Raw genomic sequence first — 21,546 nt, 5'->3', positions numbered from 1 at the left:
TTCTATTTTTACTTCTTATATATATTACATGTATATATATCTAAATAGGCGACTAAGGGTGTAGGTAGGGGTGATTTCTCATTCAATGACAGAAGTGTTTTTTTTTTTCTCGTCAGGGACGGAGGAATCACTTAATACCAGTATGTCTTTGTAAAGTTATTCGGAACAATATACGCTACCGTTATGGAAAAGGAACAGCTACAAAATCTCAATCCTTACTAAAGGATTCTTTGTTTGCTACATCAATCGCGGGAGACGTCATCGCATTGGTAGCATTTAACTAGCACATGCCTTATTCTATGTTTCTTAATATACTTTTTTCTTATAAGTATATTACAGACGACACAAAAGTGAACAACCTGATTAAATTTCTAAACAATTTTACGATACCTAGCATTTAATAATTTATATTTCATTAGGAACTGTTATATGTTTTTTGTTTTGTTTTGTTTTTTTGTTCTTTTGCTTTGTTTCATTTTTGTTTCAATTTTTTTTTGGGGGGGGGGGGGGGGGTGGGGATGGGGGTTTCTGTTTTTTTTTTTTTTTTTTTTTTTTATCTTAATTTTTGTATTTACATATGTATACTTTATTGTAACACAATCAACCCTGTTTCACAGTTTCATATAATTACTCGCCAAAATGTAATACTAAAAATATATTAAGGAATGAGCGTATATACATAATATTTATGTTATATGAATTTAAGGCGCAATTACTATATAAGTAAGCTGCCTACCAAACCAATAACAACAACATAAACAAATTTATCATGCTTTTTAAAGCGCTCGAAATCTCTCATGACAATTGATCAATATAATATGTTAAGCTGGACATTGAATTGGAAAGACATCTGTCTATTTTTGTATATTGTCCTCTCAATGTTGTTGGTCATTTTTGTCGTTTGATTGATGTCACATTCACCTGAACCCCACATCAATTATTCATCAATATGAATAATATATATTGATCTTTTTAAGATATCATATATATACCAAAAATTGAATTAAACATATGTATATGCAATATTTCAAGTTATAAATCGTAACGAGTATTTAGCATATGCAAAGTTTAACAGCATCCATCAACACCAATTTTTGCAAATAACGCCTAAATATACCTCCATGCTAATTTATATAAATAAGAAGATGTGGTATGAGTGCCAATGAGACAACTCTCCATCCAAGTCACAATGTGTAATGTATGTATGTTTTATGAAAACTTCTATCATGTTAAAGCGTTATAAATATTCCAGATACTTTCCAGGGTGTAAAATATGAGGTAACACTATACATTATAATACAAAATGTTTGTCCTGGAGATATTTTGGTTTGTTTATTGAGAGCTAATTGAACTAAAAACTGTTCTTTTGTTACTAGATTCTACTGGAGACTTCATTCTTAACAAATATTCATAAATAGTCTAGTGATTGGTCTGTTTTATCTTTTCTAGTGTTTTTTTCAGACATCTTCATATAAACGATTAAAAATATCTGGTAAACGTAGTGCAAACATTTTTGTTTGTTAATTTCACATTCTTTTTCAATGATGTTTTGAATCTCATTTTATATTGTTTTAAAGTACGCAATAATGTAAAACAAAAAAAAACGTCAAAAATTATGTTCCATATCTTAAGTTTACAATATCATTGGTGTAAAATCTTATCCGATATGATGTCCATATAGAATAAGAAGATGTATGATTGATGAATAAAAAAGTCGTGTATGCATGACAAAAATAGCAATCAGAACACATCCAATGGATTTGTAAAAAAGACGTCAAAAACAGTCACAGAAAAAAGGATCTTGTGCAATGCCAAAATATAAGTTTCCACCGAATGCAATATTGTTAATGCTCTTAACTATATAGCGATAATATTTAGTTATGTTTAAATATACAAAATCAATGTCTGTATCGTTAAAACAATATTAAAAATCATTTCACAGTGTTAAAGTGATGACCTTTTAGAATAAGTTTATTTGAAGAATCGATCAATTTACACGGACTGTATCTAGATTTACATGTTTAATAAACAACATCAACGTAAAAACTACATGTAGGTTATGATCTCCTATTTGTAATAAGTTTTGAAAGGTACAGCCAGACTTTCAAACCAAATCTTCTTCATATCTATGAAATGCCTTAGGAAAGGTTTATTTAATTTGTGGTAAAAAATCCCAAACTTACTAACAGTGCTATATAGATTACGTTCATTGAAATCTATAACGTCACTACGGAAAAGAGCATAGCGAACGAGTTGGGATATATAATCACTAAGACGAGAATAAAAAATCTTAATCGGAAAGTAACAATGCGGAACGAAAAATCGTCCCTTTTGTCGAAATTTTGACGGAATATTTTTATAGAGTAATCCGTGTGAAGGAGAAAATTCTAAAACTAGGAAAGGACAGTTATTGCTATTTATATTTGATTTATTTAAAGTAAGTTCCTTTTTGTAAATTTCGGCAGTTTATTTAGAGAACTGTTGGATAATTAACGGATCAAGATCACGGTAAGTTGAAATTATCAATCAAATAGAATTTAGACGGCTCTTTACTGAGTTGGGCCGTTAAGGGTTTAGTATCATACCATCATAAAATATATGAGAAGAACATAACCCGTATCATGCCAACAAATGGTTTTAGAATAAATGTGTTTATTTCCGATGCAAAGACCCTACGAGTGAATCAATATTAATTCCAAAATATGCCATCTTTAATGACCTGACAACAGAATCGTAACTATATACCTTCTGAATAAGTCTGTTTAAAGAGGGTGGTAAAGGGAGGGGGGTCTGAACACAGAAACACGTGAAATAAAATTCGCAAAAACGTTGCACGGAAAATAAAAATCGGGAAAAACAAAGCACGAGAAATAAAATCGTAAATAATAAGGAAAAAAGTACTAGAAATTATTACTCAGCCATTCTTGGAGATCATGCAGTCATTATTAATGGACATGAAGACCCTGCGGTCACCTTTTAGCGTCCGCTAGTTGCATCTGATTTGAAAAAAAATATTATTCATAGTAATGTGTGTTTAAAATAAAATTAATGAAGAGAGCAATTAATATCCTTGGAACCAGTTCATTAATACATAATTTAAAACAATATATGAGCTGACTTTGAATTAGTCCCGGTTTACTTTTTAATCAAATGCGGGACAAGCACGAGAAATTTAGAGTACCGACAGGAAAAACGGAAAATAAATAAGGGGAAACACGAAGCACGCACATCGAACCAAACACGAGAAAACGAGAAATAAAACGTCAAAACACGAAAACACGTGAAATAAAAAGGCCGTAAACGTTGCACTAAAATAACCATTTACCACCCTCTTTAAAGGTTTGGCTAGCTTTTGAGGTGAATGACGACATTTTTGTGCTTTGTATAGAATATTACCATAAAAGATCGGATGTGAAATACCTGAACGGATAAGATGTCTGAATATTGATTTATATTTACGAAAGATGTCCTTGTACCGATGATAAAATTTAGTAAATGTTTTGACTAGTTTGTGATATTGGTAGCACTTTATACATAGTTTTGTGTATAATTGCCCACACATGAAATAAAACAGTATTTAATGTAAGTTGGCATATTTAACTGTAGTAACAAGTATCCTCTGAGCATTCATCATATATTAAGCTAGTTATTAGTTTTGGTTGGCCAATATAAAATAGCATAGCAAATAAATGAATATGTATTATTTTACTTTGAAACTACTGTTGCAGTTCTGTAATAGTAAGCTTCGATGTTTACCTTTAAGACTTATAATTAATGCTGTGCGACGATTGGCCAATTTTAGGCTATTTGAGGTTTGAAAACATCCTACAATTATCTTTGTCCATTTTTTCTTCAATTTGTAATTTAAACAAGTCTTCGGACGATTTTCTTATTGAACAAATTCATAGATTATGTGAATTGAGGATAATAAATATAGAAGAAAAGTAGTGCACATTTGTGGTAGATATCGACGTGACTCATTCATCTAAAAACATATTTGTGTTAGCTGAAATGCTCCCATATCTGTCTGACATAGGAAAACAGTTCAATTGGCAGAAAGAAAAAGGAAACACCAAAAATCGGTTAGACTGTTGTATGAATAAAATTTCATAGATGTACCGGGAAAATAACTCTTTTTGAATCAATTCATTTAAATTGCTATTGAATAAAAGGAAGGTATTTTTCAGTTTATTGTACATCAAACTGTTCATTCTAAGAACATACTAGAACAACAGCTGTTGTAGGTACTATATTGGATTGATACAGGTATCGACCATTCTTTGATAAAAGAAACTTATACAACTATGCAAAAACTGTTAAATTCATCGTATTAACTTATATATGAATAAGGAAACATAGTAGGATTGCCAATGAAACAAAATGGCAAATTTTAAGATGACTTTGTGAGCAATATAACTTTGATGTGTTGTTTTTCATTGATATCAGAAATTTATCTATATTACATAGGGAAATGACCTTGTATTGCATAATACGGTATCCTCTTATCCCGCAAACAACAACAGTTCATTGTAGGTCATTTATTGATGACAAATATTTATTATCACAAAGCAAAAGCGATTAATAGGTTCGCGTGCTGCTCACAAGGAAGCTATTAAGCCAAGAGTTCCAAATGGTGAAGTTGAGATCATCCCTTCGTAAATTTTACGGACGCCATCACGAGTTGGTTGACCGTTATGGAATAACCGTTTCACAGATGATATCGGATATGTTCCTTATGTCGTAACTACAATACCCTTCCCTTTTCACGAATGTGACTTACCGAATTAGACTATTTACCGGATTTGTAATAACATAAGCAACACGATGGGTGCCACATGTGGAGCAGGATCTACTTACCCTTCCGGAGCACCTGAGATCACCCCCAGTTTTTGGTGGGGTTCCTGTTGCTTAGTCTTTAGTTTTCTATGTTGTGTCATCTGTACTATCATTTGTCTGTATGTCTTTTTATTTTTGGCCATGGCGTTGTCAGTTTGTTTTCGATCTATGAGTTTGACTGTCCCTCTGGTATCTTTCGTCCCTCTTTTAAGTGCGTACTTTTTACAAAATAGTAGACTGTATTCAATTTGTTATTGGTTATATTATAAAAAAGAAGTTTTGCCAAACAAACCCAGAAATATAAAACAAGTTCCACTACTATTAACATAAACGGTATCATTTTTACTGCACCAGAAGCGCATTTCGTCTCTTCAGTGAGTTCGAGACCAACATATATGCAACTCAAAACCTGATACAAACGTTGAATATCTGATCAAATCAAAGATAATTTAAAGTATAACTAAATCCGGAGAGGGAACCATAGCTTTACATGAAGAAGATATATTCCTTAATTTAAAATCATTTTGAAACTTTAATAACAGCAGATTTCAATCAAAACAATGCCAATAGTAATGTAGTAATTTGTGGTTGAATATGCATAATCAAATTATGACACACAGATGTAATCATGCATATTATACGACAGGTGCATTTTGTCGTTCAATATAAATCGCATTCTTTTTCGGAGGATTCAAGTTGATAATTCATTTTTTGTAGAACTCTGCTTTTTGGTTTTCTCTTTTTGTCTCTCCATTTCTTCTGCTTGTTTTTATTTGATAATTGTCAAATATAATTGGTCATTCGAATCATCTTACAATTTTGATTCCTGATATTTGAATTCAAAATGTTGCTAGGATAAATTTCAATAACAAAATTTACGTTACAGAAAATACAGAAAATATTGAAGAGATCAAATTGTAAGCAATACCATATCAAATAAACAAGCAAAACCAATCATTGCGAGATCATTAACGCTCACAATCATTTTTTTCCCTCATTTTTGCCCAAAAAAAAAAACTACTTCTTGAGTACATTCGTCATACATCTGTTTAGGTCAGACTATCATATAAAAATATGATGATGTGGTATGATTGCTAATAAGACAACTCTCCACAAGAGACCAAATGACACAAAAATTAACAACTATAGGTCACTGTACGGCTTTCAAAAATGAGCAAAGCCCTTACCGCATACTATTCATCTATAAAACGTATGTTTTTTTTTTTTATTTGAGAAAAAAACATCAGCATTGTTTGATATGACTTACAGCAGGGAAATATCTATTTTGTTTTGTCGTTGCTGTTGTCTAAAACAATTGGGTCAAAGATAGATGGCGCTGATATGACCTTATTGCTTTGTATATTTTAAAATAAAGCAACATCGAAGCTTGCTTGCAAATATAGTCTTGTTTATGAAGCATAAATAGCTTTACAAATTTCAAAAGTGAACTTTATGTTTGAGCAGGAAAACCTTCTCCTTATTTTAAGTCACAAAAAGGCTTCTTATTTAGATTTCGAGACGACAAAAGGTCATCTGAACACCAGAATAGAACACCTTGTGTTTGGTACGTATGTCAAACACTTTTCTATGTCTGCTATAAGAATAGAAGCGTGTGACATTGAAGTTCGTGTTTAGTGTAAAAGTCTATTGTCGAGCATTATAACATAAGAATACGAAAACAATAACAGTCGCAAAATTAAAATTTTAAGACAGACAGCTAGATACCATAAACATACTATGTATACACAGGCCAGATTCTGAGCTTGATTTGCTATATGATATAAAAACTAAACTGACGAAAAAAGGTCATTTATTCAAAATCATAAAATGCAAAAAATACATTTTGCAAATAAAACATTTGACAAAAAAGTTCATATTTAATATGAAATAATAATGCATAATTAATACGAAATTACATCAACTTGTATCATATCAATTGAATAAATGACAAAGAATAGCAAAGGTGGGGAGAAAAATCTGCCCCTCAAATAAACATATGTACATATCTACTCCAAAAGATAACATTTAGGGAGGTATGTGGGTGGAAATTTTTAATAAATTGTTTGATAAGAATCACAAGTTGACACATCAAATGCTGATGGTAAAAAGAAGTGACCACAACGCACTTACACGTGAGCTCGTGCTGACCCCGCAAGATCATTGACCAATAAGTAAGATGTAATCCAATCATGCACTGGTCATAAGTGAAATATCTCTGCACGTGAAAACATGTTATCTAATTTCAACAATTTATCGTTTGATTAAGTAGGACACTCTGACCCTTTGACCAGACTAGAAACATCATAAATTTACAGTATAAATAGCTCACTCTTTATCATGTTTATTTAAGTCTTAGTAATAAACAATTATAACAGAATTATCTTCTCTGCTGTCTTAAATTATTTTATTCAGCTTAATTTTCAATTAGCAAATAAAATTGGTTTTAAGACAGACAGCTAGATACCATAAACATACAATGTATACACAGGCCAGAGTCTGAGCTTGATTAGCTATATGATATAAAAACTAAACTGACGAAAAAAAAGTCATTTATTCAAAATCATAAAATGCAAAAAATACATTTTGCAAATAAAACATTTGACAAAAAAGTTCATAATTAATACGAAATTACATCAACTAATATCATATCAATTGAATAAATGACAAAGAATAGCAAAGGTGGGGAGAAAAATCTGCCACAAATCCGCTCTTAAGCTGAATGAGTGGATCTCCCACCCGAGGACTCTGGCGACGTGAATACAATTTATATATAACTTGAAAAATTTACAAGCATGACATTCACGTACATGTACACCAAAAAATAACACTTTATTTTTGTAAAACGTTCCCACATTGAGCAGAAATATTAAAAGTTCATATGATCATATACCAAGATATTACTTTTAAATTATCTCTTACTGATAAAAATGATTAAAGGTGTAAATCTTATTCCGGTCAGGACCACAGCAATAAAATTACAATATAATCGTCGTTAAGTATATGTTTCAGAATTCATATTTCGTCTTACATCTAGTCATTTGATAATAGTATCCCCTAAATATTTTAGTATGAAAAATTAGTACATTAATTAACCTGGGGCCGTGTCAATGAAAGTATCCTAAGACATGTCCTAAGATATGTCTTAGGACATTGTTTAGGATGGTCTTAGGACGTGTCTGAGACATGTCTTAGGATGTAAAACAAAGCTATCTTAGGACAGTCCTAACTACGATGGTCCTAAGACCATCCTAACATATTTATTTAATTAATAAAATATGAAGTGAATGAAATGAAATATTTTTATGCATTTCTGTATATATTTAAAGGTTTTTTGTTGGTGTTTTTTTAGGGGGGAGGGGTCTCATCTGTAATGAAAAAAAAACACAAAATAAAGGTTTTAACATATAATAATAGAAACATAATATAAACTGTTAAAATGAAAGAATAAAATTCTTTAAACGATTAAATTAATTGTCTCAAAACTTTTTAGAGGCTATTGTCGTGCTGCAATTTAACTATATAAACTAGTTTTGTACTTAGGTCCACTCGATTTCAATTCGTATACTGAATCAACATGAGCAAGAAAAGATCTCCAAATTTTTCCGAAATCGAAATTCAAATTATGCTGGCCGAAGTTGAAAAACATAAAGGAATACTATTCAGCAAGCTGTCAAATGTTGCCACAAATAACATTAAGAAGAAGACATGGGATGGTATTTGTACAAAGATGAATTCTTCAAATACCCACCACCAAAGAACAGTTGAAGAAATTCAAAAGAAATGGACAACATATATGAGCAACGCCAAAAAGAAAGTGGCACACAATAGACGAGAGGCAAGAAAGACAGGCGGAGGTCCTCCCCCAGAAGACATTTCCTCCATGGAAGATCAGGTAGTAGGAATTATTGGAGACACGCCTATAGATGGAATAGACGGAGGAATAGATACAGCCTCTTTTAAAGAAACGTCGACGGATTTGTCGATGCCGTCATGTTCATCTTCAAGAAGGAGCTCCTACTCTTCATCAGATGAATCAGGTAATTTGTTTATTTTCTTATAGTTCTTGTGTAAAACAGAGCGAAAAAAAGGGGGAGGAGGTGACGACATGATTGGTTCGACATGCCTGTCTTTAAACTTTCTCCGGTCGTGATGGGCTTGTAATGTTTGCCACTGGATGTGATAATCAATTAATCGAATTTTGGCTTGAAATACATTTATTCTTCCCGTTTTGAATGATTGTCCTTTTTAAGATTTGAAATATATTTAATAACCATCTGTTTTTTATTCAACTATTTGATAATACACTGAAAACTAAGAGATGTGGGTGTATATAGACCACAACGTCACACACACACACACACACACACACACACACACACACACACACACACAGTAATCGCCAAAATATGTCAATCAACGTTATTCTTTTCATGCATTTTGTCGATTCAAAAAATTGTCTTTATGAATTAGCTTAATGTTTAACATTCTATTTCAGAACCATCAATCAGCCGGCTAGTAATAGAACTACGCCAACCAGAAATATTACCACCACTGCTTCGACCATGGACGATAGTGATTCTCAGCAGCTGATTCAAATTGAGAGAGGAAGGTTGAATATTGAAAAGGAAAGACTGCAGGTAGAAAAGGATACACTGAAATTGAAAGAAGAAAAGATGAGGCTGCTGAAGGAGAGACTTACCGTTGAAAAGGAAAGACTTCGCGTAGAAAAAGATAAGCTATCTGTTGACCGCCAACGCCTTCAGCTGGAACAGGCCAAAGAACAGTTGCGTTTGGCCTAACTTGGTATCAGTTTGCATATTCCAGAAAACTCAGATCGAGCCAGTGATCACGAGTGATACATTGCTATTTCTATCATATTGATTAAATATACTTTTTGTCATAGTTCAATTTTGAATAATCATATAGTTATCATTTTAGTAAATAATTAACCTTATTTCCTTCGACAACTATAAGCTATAAGTATACAATTATAATTTCCGTTGAAAACTATAAGTTTACAATGATAATCGCTATACTGGTTTGTTTTGTATACTCTTATTTGTCTTGGACATTTTCTTTTTCTTTTTTGCCATGTCTTTGTCAGTTTTATATTCGACTTGTGAGTTTGAGTGTCCCTTAAGAATCCTTTTCCTTTCTTTTAAACCTAAAAATTGTTAAATTCCTTTGTACATTGTACCACCAAATGAAATTTAATTGGTTATATGTCTGTGAGATAGTCATCCAGGTATCAGAATACAAGAATACATGCAATGAACAACCCATTAGTGATTAAAAAAGAAGGATAAGAATATTTTTTTTATTAATTGTTGAATCTGTTATTAATCAATCTAGTACGAATAACTGCACCATCATTTTGGATACCAACATATTGCTGTCCACCAATGTTTCCATGATCTCTTGGATTATCGTTTCCTGGAGGCAATGGAATTCTATTGTCAATACACATGTTGTGTAGAACAACAACAGCTACTATAATGTCACAACATCTAACTGGGCTGTACAACAATGTTCCTGCAGTGGTATCGATACATCGGAAACGAGATTTTAACACTCCAAAACTCCTCTCAACAGCACATCTTGTTCTCATATGGCAACTGTTGTAACGTTGGTCTTGTCTTGTTGTTGGGTTTATGACTGGTGTTAGGAGCCAAGGTCGAAGTGGATATCCACTGTCCCCAAGAAGCCATCCATCGCTTATGTCTCCGTCTTCAAACATTTCACAAAGCCTTGAATTGCGCAATGCAAATGAGTCATGTGTACTACCAGGCCACTTTGCCACAATGTTTAAAAACTTCAAGTTTGAGTCACAAACTCCCATTACATTAAGCGAGTGGTAATTTTTTCTGTTTACGTACAAGTGTTCATCAACAGCTGGGCTTTTGATACGCACATAAGTACCATCAACAGCACCAATAACATTTGTAAAATTTGAAATGTCATAAAAACCTTGCTTTAAAGCTTGAAGAGATGCTTGATCTGTGGGCATCGAAATGTATTGATTGCATACATTTTTCAAACATTGTGTGACGTCACGTGTAATAGTAGAAACACTAGCTCTAGAAATACGATGGACATCAGCATTAACCAGTTGAAAGCTCCCAGTCGCATAAAATCTTAGGGCTACCATTATTTGTAATGAGACAGGAAATGCATGGGACCTTTTAGTCGGCCTTGCGAGCTCATTTTGGAACATTCCACAAAGTTCTAGAATCATTGGTCTTGAAAGTCTATATTTACGTACAATATCAGCATCGTCCAAATAGTCTAATGGATTGTCTCTGTCCCTAAACACTCTGTTTCGGCGAATATTATTCGCTCGCCTTCTTACATGAACATACCCAGCGGCCATATTTTTTGTTTTTATTTCAACTTAGGACATCATAACTCTTAGGACTATCCTAAGACCATCCTAAGACACCTATTCATATATCCTAACTTTAGGACCAAATTTAGGACATATCTTAACTTAGGAGACTTTCGTTAACCTGACTTAGGACTAAGACGTGTCCTAAGACCACCCTAAGACACGTCCTAGTCCTAAAACCGCTTCGTTGACACGGCCCCAGGCTGAACTTTATCTTTAATCTTAAATCTTCAAACAAAATAGAAGTACATTTTTACGAAGCCCTGGATCCTTTCTAAATACAAAGTTTTATATCCGACTATTTCTATATGGGATCATGAGCAACTGATTCTCATTCTACACTTGACATTTTTCAATCAAAATTGTATAAAGATCATAGATTTATTAAATTTCTTAAGGAAAAGGTTTTTAAATTGAAATTTGAAAATAAGTATCTAATGTAGACCTTTTTAACTCTCAGTTATTTTTGTTATTATTGATATGAGAGTTTAGAAATATTTTGCGTAACTCATGATTCGGTAAAACGTTAAGCTTTAGTCATAATTTTGAATATACAGCTTTTTAGAAATTTAATGACTGGTGAATACCACCATTCAATATTAATAGTAATAATTTATATCGGTAATACCACTATAAAAATAACGGGAATCCATCAAACTTACTTATCCAGCATAGATAGACTTTTAATTTACACTTAAAATATACTTAATATACATCGGGAATTTGATTTTTCTATTGAAAATAATAATAATAATAATAAAAATAAATAAATAAATAAATAAATAAATAAATAAATAAATAAATAAATAAATAAATAAATAAATAAATAAATATATAAAATAAATATATTGCTATACATAAAACAAATTCATATTCATTTTCTTCCTGGCATGCTACAGAACTTATTCTGAACATACTGATATTCCAATGCACTACATTTTAAAAGGTTTATATTGTATATGCTCGTAATAAAGTTGTAAAATGAAAAATATCTTTGAAATAATATTCCAGCTTTTAGTGATTTTTCGTATAATTTTTATTTACCTTGCGATGAACATGATGAATGTTAAATGATGTAAATTTTAACCGAGTAAATATTTATAACTTTTGACGCATACTCTAAATTTTTTCTCGAAAGAGAAAAATCCATATAATTAATAACCAGTTTAGTTAAATATAAAAACATTAGTTTGTGATGGGTTTACTTCTAAAGCCCATAGCATTTAGTACATCATAGGGATAAACCATAAAGTACTTTTTTATATATATATAATTTGAATAATTACGAATTTGAATTAAATAGGCAACATTAAAAACCATAACATGATTTACGAACAATGCATGTATACATACAAGAAGTTAAACCGAGCCATAAAATTAAAAAAAGAAATACAATTTAATGGTAGCCTATCAAATGTCCACATTGACAGTCTGAATAATGTGTAAAGACAGCATCGGCAGGAGGGCAGGCAATATAGACCCCAATCGTATGAAATAAATATCATAAACGTTTTGGCTGGCAATACTGACCCAAAACAAGATACGGTTGTAATTATATGAAATAAAGATAATAAACGTTTTGGCAGGCAATACTGACCCCAAAACAAGCATAGCATTTTATTACTAAAGATCATATACTATTAAACGTTTTGGCAGGCAATGCTGACCCAAAACAAGACATTTGTAATTATATGAAATAAAGATCATAAAACGTTTTGACAGGCAATGCTGACCCAAAACAGAAGCATAGCATTTTATTACTAAAAATCATATAAACCGTTTTGGCAGGCAATGTTGACCCAAAACAAAATAGTTGTAGTTGTATGAAATAAAGAGCATACAAGTTTTGGCAGGCAATACTGACCCAAAACAGAAGCATTGCATTTTTTTACTAAAGATCATATACTAGTAAACGTTTTGTCAGGCAATGCTGACCCAAAACAAGACAGTTGTGATTATATGAAATAAAGATCATTAAACGTTTTGGCAGGCAATGCTGACCCAAAACAAGACAGTTGTAATTGTATGAAATAAAGATCATAAAACGTTTGGCATGCAATGCTGACCCAAAACAAGATAGTTGTAAATGTATGAAATAAAGATCATAAACGTTTTGTCAGGCAATACTGACCCGAAACAGCTGAAGCACAAAGTTCTGTTACTTACTTAATTCTTTTTATGCTGTAAAATTCCATAAACGCATTTGACTGCAATCCTTGAATCACGGATAGGACAATTCCATCCATGAACTGCAGCAGAAGTCTTTGTTTTTTCCTTCTTCTAAAACTAAGTGCTGTATAGTTACGAGAGTCCAAGACAACGACATAGCCAACTTTAAAGAGATGGTGGAATAATAGCAATTGGTGCTTTGGACTTTCATTGGAACTAGGGTCCAGTTGTGTATCCAAATGCTGATCGAAGTCGTATTTTGTAAATTTGTATTTATAAAACAGTCAAAGTAGGCTTTGGTAAGTCAACGATTCTTGTTGATATGACTCGCACGTCTGGATCAAAACTCTAATCTCGAAATTAGGTATGTGTCATTAAATAATATCAGTGAAACAGCAACCCATCCACATTCGTATGTTTGTATTATCGGAACTATGGCATACCGCTGATATATGAAAGTATATGTAAGTTGTTGATATCACGCTTTATTGCACATTTCCTTCAATGGGAAAAAGTTCTTTCGTAGATCAATACCAGACTCAGCGGTCTTTGTCCCTTGTTAAAGCATGAAATAAACAGAATTAGAATGTAAAAGAATAGAAAAACTTAAATTCTCATTGATCTTACTCTAGGACCACAAACATAACGCATGTTAAGGAATAGTATGCGATGATTTAATTATCATAGTTTCTTCTTCCTCAATAATCAATCATTTAACAGACATGATTTTTATATATTATGTATTAAATGAAGAGTATGAACTTTAAAATATTATCAGTATGTCTTGTCCATTGTTATTTTTAATAATAAATCTAGTATAAAGTAAAAGCAAACGACCTTACAATGCATAAGTATTAACATAAAAATTATCAAATACGTTCATCGCAACCCAAACTATATCATGTATATGAATTATATTAGTAAACATAATTATAATAAAATAATACATTAAAAACATGTGTTATAAACAGACAAACATGTGAATCTAGCTACATGTCTCAAAATACTGGCAATTTTGTATGTAGCAAAAGGATTGATTATAAAAATAGTTTATTCCAAACCAATCACCATGACGAAATAATAATTAAAAGTAGCATGAGTTTCATGACGAAGCATAAAACAATACAGAGATCATAGACCAAGCTACTACGACCTCTGCAAAAAAGTAGCATGAGTTTCATGACGAAGAATAAAACAATACCCACTACATACTAACATACTTACAAAAGCAAATACACAGAGGTCATAGACCAAGCTACTACGACCTCTGCAAAAGTAGCATGAGTTTCATGAAGAAGCATAAAACAATACCTACTACATAATAACATATTTTAAAAAGTAAATACACAGAGGTCATAGACCAAGCTACTGGACCTCTGCAAAAAAAATACACAGAGGGCATAAGTACAAGCAACCTCGCTCTCTGCAAAAATTAAAATATCGTCCACATTACCCTAACAGGCAAAGACAGGTAAATTGGTTCGTAATAAATAAGCATTGGGTTGCGATATAGGTAAGAGACATATCCTTTTTATACCGTTAATATTAAGCAAACAAGGTACACCTGCATTAATTAAAATACTAACAATAATAGCGATTAGGCTATCTTGCAAAAAATATAAGCTCAAAACAAACCACCGTGACGAGATTTACGAAAGTAGCATGAGTTTCGTGACATAGCATAAAACACTACATAAAACATAATTGCAAAAGGAAATACACAGAGGTCATACGTACAAGCAACCAAGCTCTCTGCACCAATTGAAATATCGTCCACCTTACCCAAACAAGTAAGGCAAATGGGTTTGTAGCCCAAAAAATAATAGCATAGCCTTAAAACTTAAACTGTCTTGCTCTTTCATATGAGAGTGTTTACATGTATGGAATCGTGAATAACATCGTATATAAGTGTGTAACTTTGCATTCTATCATGTATGGTATTATTATCGTTATGCAAAAAAAAATTGTATTTGTAGTTAAATTTAAATGAACCATGTCTCCTACAGATACACAAGGCGGATATACGTTCTGCAAACATTGGGATGCTATTAAGGATTCCGTAACTTGTAAAATTACAACATCAGGTTAATCATCAGCTATCATTTTTATAAGTATGGTACATAATTACATTTTGATCGCAAACGCACAGTGTCGCCACCAACACCGAAATTAATTTGACCCACTATCTCTTAGACAAAGAAATGAATTTGACCAATTAACTGCTACATGTTTTGCATAAATCAAAATCGTGAGATCTATCCGAATGGAAGAATGGTAAAAAATAAACTGTACGTTTGTTCAGAATGTAAGCATAAAATAGCTAAAAAATAAAAGTATAGTTCGATTTTACCTCGAATTGATAAAAGAAAATCACTCCAGTCCAAAATTATCCATAAAATTAAAAATTTTAACAAATTGTTTGATAAGAATCACAAGTTAACACATCAAATGCTGATGATAAAAAGAAGTGACCACAACGCACTTACACGTGAAACGTGCTGACCCCGCAAGATCATTGACCAATAAGAAAAATGTAATCCAAATATGCACTGGTCATAAGTGAAATATCTCTGCACGTGAAAACATGTTATCTAATTTCAACAATTTATCGTTTGATTAAGTAGGACACTCTGACCCTTTGACCAGACTAGAAACATCATAAATTTACAGTTTAAATAGCTCACTCTTTATTTAAGTCTTAGTAATAAACAATTAAAACAGAATTATCTTCTCTGCTGTCTTAAATTATTTTATTCAGCTTAATTTTCAATAAGCAAATAAAATTGATTTTCTCTTTCGTCGTAAAATTAAGTTCTTTACAACTGCATACATGCCCAATTTGTACTGGGATTTATGTTGCTTACTTGTTTAAAACGAGTGAAGCGTGATAAATTGAAAGGGAAATTTACTTTCTAGACTGGTGCTAATGAATATCGAGTTTCATATTATATTGAAATGGTCGATCTACTGTTAAAAGAAATTAAACTTTCAAAACTGTTAATGAAGGCAAAATATAACTTTGACATTTTTTTCGTAATATGTACTCAAAACAATCAGCTTAAAGTTGAATTATTTTCCTTGATCTGTAACACGTTTTACTTAGATATTGAGTTTCTATCGAACCTTAAAGCTATATAATAAGTAAATTTGTAGATGGGCATTTCAACTGTAATACATGCCTCACACTTGATTTCGATTTCCTTTGGAATATTTTTGTTTGTTAGTTTATAAGTGTTCTTAGTTGTTAATTTTAATTTTTTGTATCTATTCACAGCGCTGTCTTTCAGCAGATTGCCACTATTTTTCTATATTACTTTCCTTTTTTCATACATGTGTTTAGTATTATACTTGTTTTAATATTGCTTTTTGATTTTTAAGTTTATTTGTGCTTTTTTGTCTATGTTTTTATAAGCAATTTTTTTGTATATAGGTTTATTTGATCTCTTGTCTATTTTTTTTTTTTGTAAAGTTTTTTTTCTATTTTTATGCTTTCAAATGTTTTATATAGTCGTCGTAAGAGCGTCAATAGGAGCTTAGGTAGCTTATCATAATGGCTATGTGTACTGACTTTAAAAAAATGACATTTGTCATTTAGGGGGCTTTTATAGCTAGTTAAGCAGGATGGGTTTTGCTCGTTATAATGCCCGTACTGTGACCTATAATAGTTGTTAACTTCTACGTCATTTGGTCTCTGATAGAGAATTGTCTCATTGGCAATCATACCACGTCTTCTTTTTTTTTTAACATGTATTGAAATTTTTTGCACAAGATTCGTGTTCGTCTTCACCCTATCATGCTTCTACATTCAACAGCTAGTTACATTTTACTCCTTTCCCTTCCAACAGACACCAAATAAAGAAAACAAATTAAGTAAAATATGAATTTGCAGAATTAAAAAAAAAATGAAACGTAGCATATGTACTATATTTGTTCAACACTATGAAAAGAACTTCAACAATACATATATATGAATTTGTCCTTTGGATCTGTTTAGACAAAATGTTAGATAAATCAAATTATTTGCCCAAAAAAAAATTGTCATTTCAAGATAAAAGTTATGTTTATTTTAATACGTGTGGGTATAAACATGTTTAATGAAAATCTTCCATCTCACTATAACTTTGTGTGGCGTTATTTGAATGAAAATTGCCTCTGTGAAATAAGCTATTTCATTGTAAATACTCAAAACTCATTTTAGGATACATTTAAAAAGAACTTTGATATGTATGCTTTTATCTTCAAACAGTAAATTTATAAACTTTGCTTTTTTTTTTTTATCTTTAACTGAATAGCTATTGTACTATATGATTTTACAAATTCTCATGAACTTATTGAAAATAATGATAATTTTTATCAAAAAAGTAAAACGAATAAATCATAATATTAATGCCATGCATATGATATTAATGCAATGAGATGAGGCATACTTGTAAGTAAGAAGTAACCGAAAACCGAAGAAAACCAAAATGACACCTTTTCAAATAACTTTATTTTGTTTATTTTCTTTTGTTTCCTATTCTGACATCGGACTCGGACTCCTCTTAAACTGAGTTTTACTGTGCGTACTGTTGTACTTTTTTTCTACATTGGCTAGAGGTAAAGGGGGAGGGTTGAGATCTTAAAAAACATGTTTAACCCCGCCGCATTTTTGCGCCTGTCCCAAGTCAGGAGCCTCTGGCCTTTGTTAGTCTGGTATCATTTTTTATTTTAGTTTCTTGTGTATAATTTGGAGTTTAGTATGACGTCCATTATCACTGAACTAGTATACATATTTGTTTAGGGGCCAGCTGAAGGACGCCTCCGGGTGCGGGAGTTTCTAGCTGCATTGAAGACCCATTGGTGGCCTTCGGCTGTTGTCTGCTCTATGGTCGGGTTGTTGTCTCTTTGACACATTCCCCATTTCCATTCTCAATTTTATTAGTATTTTACATACATTTTTATTATGGAATTTTAACAGTAGAATAACATTTAAATTGGTATAAAGACTTTATTTAACAAAGATATCATTTTAAGACATGAGGTTATATTCAACAACGCAGGTGTTTTAGTATTAGAAATCGTTATCATGTTATCCAGTAGTGTTAATCCTTTGATACTAGTCGTTTAATACATCTGTGTCAACGTAGTAAATATATAGATGTCTAAGTTGATAATTGTCATGGTAAAAATAATGTTTAATTTTTACAATTAGTTAAGTATGCAAAAGCAATTAGTTCAACTTCCTGTATAATGGTTTATCCCTTTTCAAAGTTATCTGCTGTTTATCAAAGATAAATCTTAAAGATAGTACAAATGTCGAGAATCAATGCACACATGTGAGACAGCGTATAACATGTTAACCTGGGTGACAACCCTTTGATTAACCCAGTATGTAGCATTATTCAGCAATATAAGTTTGAGTGCATTCAATAATTTCCAAAAACTAGGAAATTGATAATGCAATTAATACATTTGATTGAATGATTGTTGGATGCTCTACGTCCAGTGTCAAATATTTCATGCATGTTCAGGACGATAATACATTTGAATTGGTGGTTTGACTTCTATGGTTTAATTGACGACACAAAAAACTCTTTTCAGCATAAAGTTAACATGTTACTAAGTTACACTTAAATCTATAGAAAAAAGTCATTGATCAAAATCATTTTAATTGAAATTTGAGTAACGCAAAGTTAAAATCAATTGTTTCTGAAAAAATTTCCTGATAACCTATATAAAGGGAAAACATAAGCCAAAATATCAACCCACATATATACATATTACATGTTTATTATAACCCATAAAATCAATAATCATTTAGGACCCCCCCCCCCCCCCCAAAAAAAAAAAAAAATAAATAAACAAAAAACCTTAGAGGACTCAGGAACATAGAAGCTATTGGTGTGCCGATGATTTGTTAAACTAGTGCCAACAGGACAAATTTGTAATTATTAGTCAAATAACATAAACAAGAAAAGCAGGAAAGTATCGCGGCATCACCAAGTGAACTTATTTGTGATTATCTATGACACATATATTCTATTACGATCAATCAAATATGATGCCACCCTTAAAACTAACGTGGTCCAATTGTAATTGGGTTATATTGATGTTTGTAATAGTTCCAAAATAAAGGTCACAACACTTTCAGACTGACAAAGGATAGTGTTGGATTTTCCTTTTTGGAAAATTCAATCTGTTTGGTTTAAACTAATTTTATGGTTGACGTTTCTTTGATTTCGAGGGTTTCAAAACAAAGATTTTAGTAATACGTACCGTATACGAGCTATTGGAAATCGTTTAACAAATTCAACATGTATTGATAAGCTATACGTACTTACTTTTTGAAGCATGTACTCTTATTCAAGACAGCATTTACTACTTCGAGATTTCATTACATGTTTGAAATTTTATTGAACAAATAGAGATGACATAAATGCTGCTATATCAGTCAGATTCAGGGCCAATAACTTTGCTGCTACAGATTGACTGATAAAAGGTTCATATGGTTTAACATTCAAAATGCAAAATTTATCTCTACACTGGTCAAAGATCGCTAAAAATTTTGTCAACTGAAATAAAAAAAAAAAAATTTAAAATGTCTAAAATCAATTGCATTACAGCTTTATAAAATGAAACGATTACCATATTGACTTCTCCGAATTTGATTTAAGTTAATTGAGCCTTATTTTACAAAATTGTCTTTAGCATTATTTTACGACAGTGCCCTCAGCTTTATTTTACGAAGGTGCCCATTAATAGTGAATTTTTAATTGTAATTAAGTCCCTCTTTAATCTGCAGGAAAGAGAATTCACGAAAACTATTGCCCCGCGACCTGTTTATTCACCCATTTAAAGTCAGACTGCTTTACATTCCGTTTTGAATTTTCCTTGGAGTTCCGTATTTTTGTTATTTTACTTTTTTCGTTTATTCGGGATATACGGTAAGAGTTGAATAGGACTTTTCCTGTCGATACAGATTATTGCAAAAAGTAAAATAACAAAAATACCGAATTCTCAACGGAAAGTCCCTTATCAAATGGCAAAATCAAAAGCTCAAACACATCAAATGAATGGAAAACAATTTTCATATTCCATGACTTGGTACAGGCATTTCCTTATGCAGAAAATGGTGGATTAAACCTTGTTTTATAGCTGGCGAAACCTCTCACTTGTATGTCAATTATATTATATTGACAACAATGTGTGAGCAAAACAAACAGACATAGAAGGTAAAAATGTCAAAAATAGGGGTAAAGCAGTCAACATTGTGTTATAATTTTAATCACTATAAAAACAAACAAATATGTCAACAACAAAAGAAACAAAACAAAACAAAATGGCATATAGACAAAGCACATAGGCAAAAATGAAAGACAGGAATACAAAAATGGACCATGATAGCACAATAACACAATGACGGGATGTATAAGTACCGAGCCACGCCAAAAGGATACTACCATACATGGACTAAACAGTAAAGGTTAATAATTTACAAAGACAAATAAAAGAACACTTTAACATGTAATTAAGATGATAATATACTATTATCAATTGTACAGTCTTGATAACAATAGAATAATGTAACTTACTCAGTTAATGTAGATTTCAACCTTTATTTGCTATACAGAAAAATAACGTTCCTCTATGTGAAAGAGAGGCGGAAGATACCAAGGGGTTATTCTAACTCATAAGTCTTTAAAAACTATGAAAGCTCTTAAAAAATCTAAAAACGACCAAAGGACCAACAACAGTATCAAAAACACAACAGGGAAAAACTAATATAAAGACTGAGCAACGCGAACCCCATACAAAAACCGGGAAGGGTACGCAGATCTTTCTCCATATGTGACACTCGTCGTGTTGCTCATGTAAGTACAAAATCGGTGATAAGTCTGATTCGGTGGTGTCACATTTGAGGAAAAGAGAACGGGATTAAGGTTATAACCATTGGGATTTATTCGTCGTCATCTGTAAAACAGATATTCCATAACGGTCAACCAACCCATGATGTTGGCCGTAATGTTTTAGAAGGGATGACTATAATTTCACTACTTGTATTCATAGGTTTAATAGCTTCATTGTAAGCAACAACCATCTATTAATGTAATCATGATAGGACATGCAAGCTCTGGAATATCGTATCAACTGGGAGATACATATTCCATATGCAGGCG

General features: G+C 31.8%; 2 protein-coding genes across 2 annotated transcripts; one reads left to right on the top strand and one right to left on the bottom strand.

Moving 5' to 3' along the window:
* The first annotated feature begins 7,936 nt into the window (after positions 1–7,936).
* Positions 7,937–9,746, top strand: LOC127724867 (myb/SANT-like DNA-binding domain-containing protein 4). Its single transcript, XM_052231873.1, has 2 exons — positions 7,937–8,880; positions 9,332–9,746. The coding sequence occupies exons 1-2, from the start codon at positions 8,411–8,413 to the stop codon at positions 9,633–9,635; spliced, it is 774 nt and encodes a 257-aa protein (XP_052087833.1). The 5' UTR covers positions 7,937–8,410; the 3' UTR covers positions 9,636–9,746.
* Positions 9,747–10,066: 320 nt separating this feature from the next.
* On the bottom strand, positions 10,067–11,159 carry LOC127724866 (putative nuclease HARBI1). Its single transcript, XM_052231872.1, has one exon. The coding sequence runs from the start codon at positions 11,069–11,071 to the stop codon at positions 10,157–10,159; it is 915 nt and encodes a 304-aa protein (XP_052087832.1). The 5' UTR covers positions 11,072–11,159; the 3' UTR covers positions 10,067–10,156.
* Positions 11,160–21,546: the final 10,387 nt, after the last annotated feature.

This window comes from Mytilus californianus, unplaced genomic scaffold (assembly GCF_021869535.1).
Source record: "Mytilus californianus isolate M0D057914Y unplaced genomic scaffold, xbMytCali1.0.p SCAF_14, whole genome shotgun sequence".
In the NCBI taxonomy this organism is placed as follows: domain Eukaryota; kingdom Metazoa; phylum Mollusca; class Bivalvia; order Mytilida; family Mytilidae; genus Mytilus; species Mytilus californianus.
This window is presented reverse-complemented; position numbering and strand designations above follow the sequence as displayed.

Coding starts and splice junctions, on each gene's coding strand:
- LOC127724866 (XM_052231872.1), bottom strand. CDS start 11,071: ATGATTCTAGAACTTTGTGGAATGTTCCAAAATGAGCTCGCAAGGCCG.
- LOC127724867 (XM_052231873.1), top strand. CDS start 8,411: ATGAGCAAGAAAAGATCTCCAAATTTTTCCGAAATCGAAATTCAAATT. Junction 8,881..9,331: donor TCAGATGAATCAGGTAATTT/GTTTATTTTCTT, acceptor ATTCTATTTCAG/AACCATCAATCAGCCGGCTA.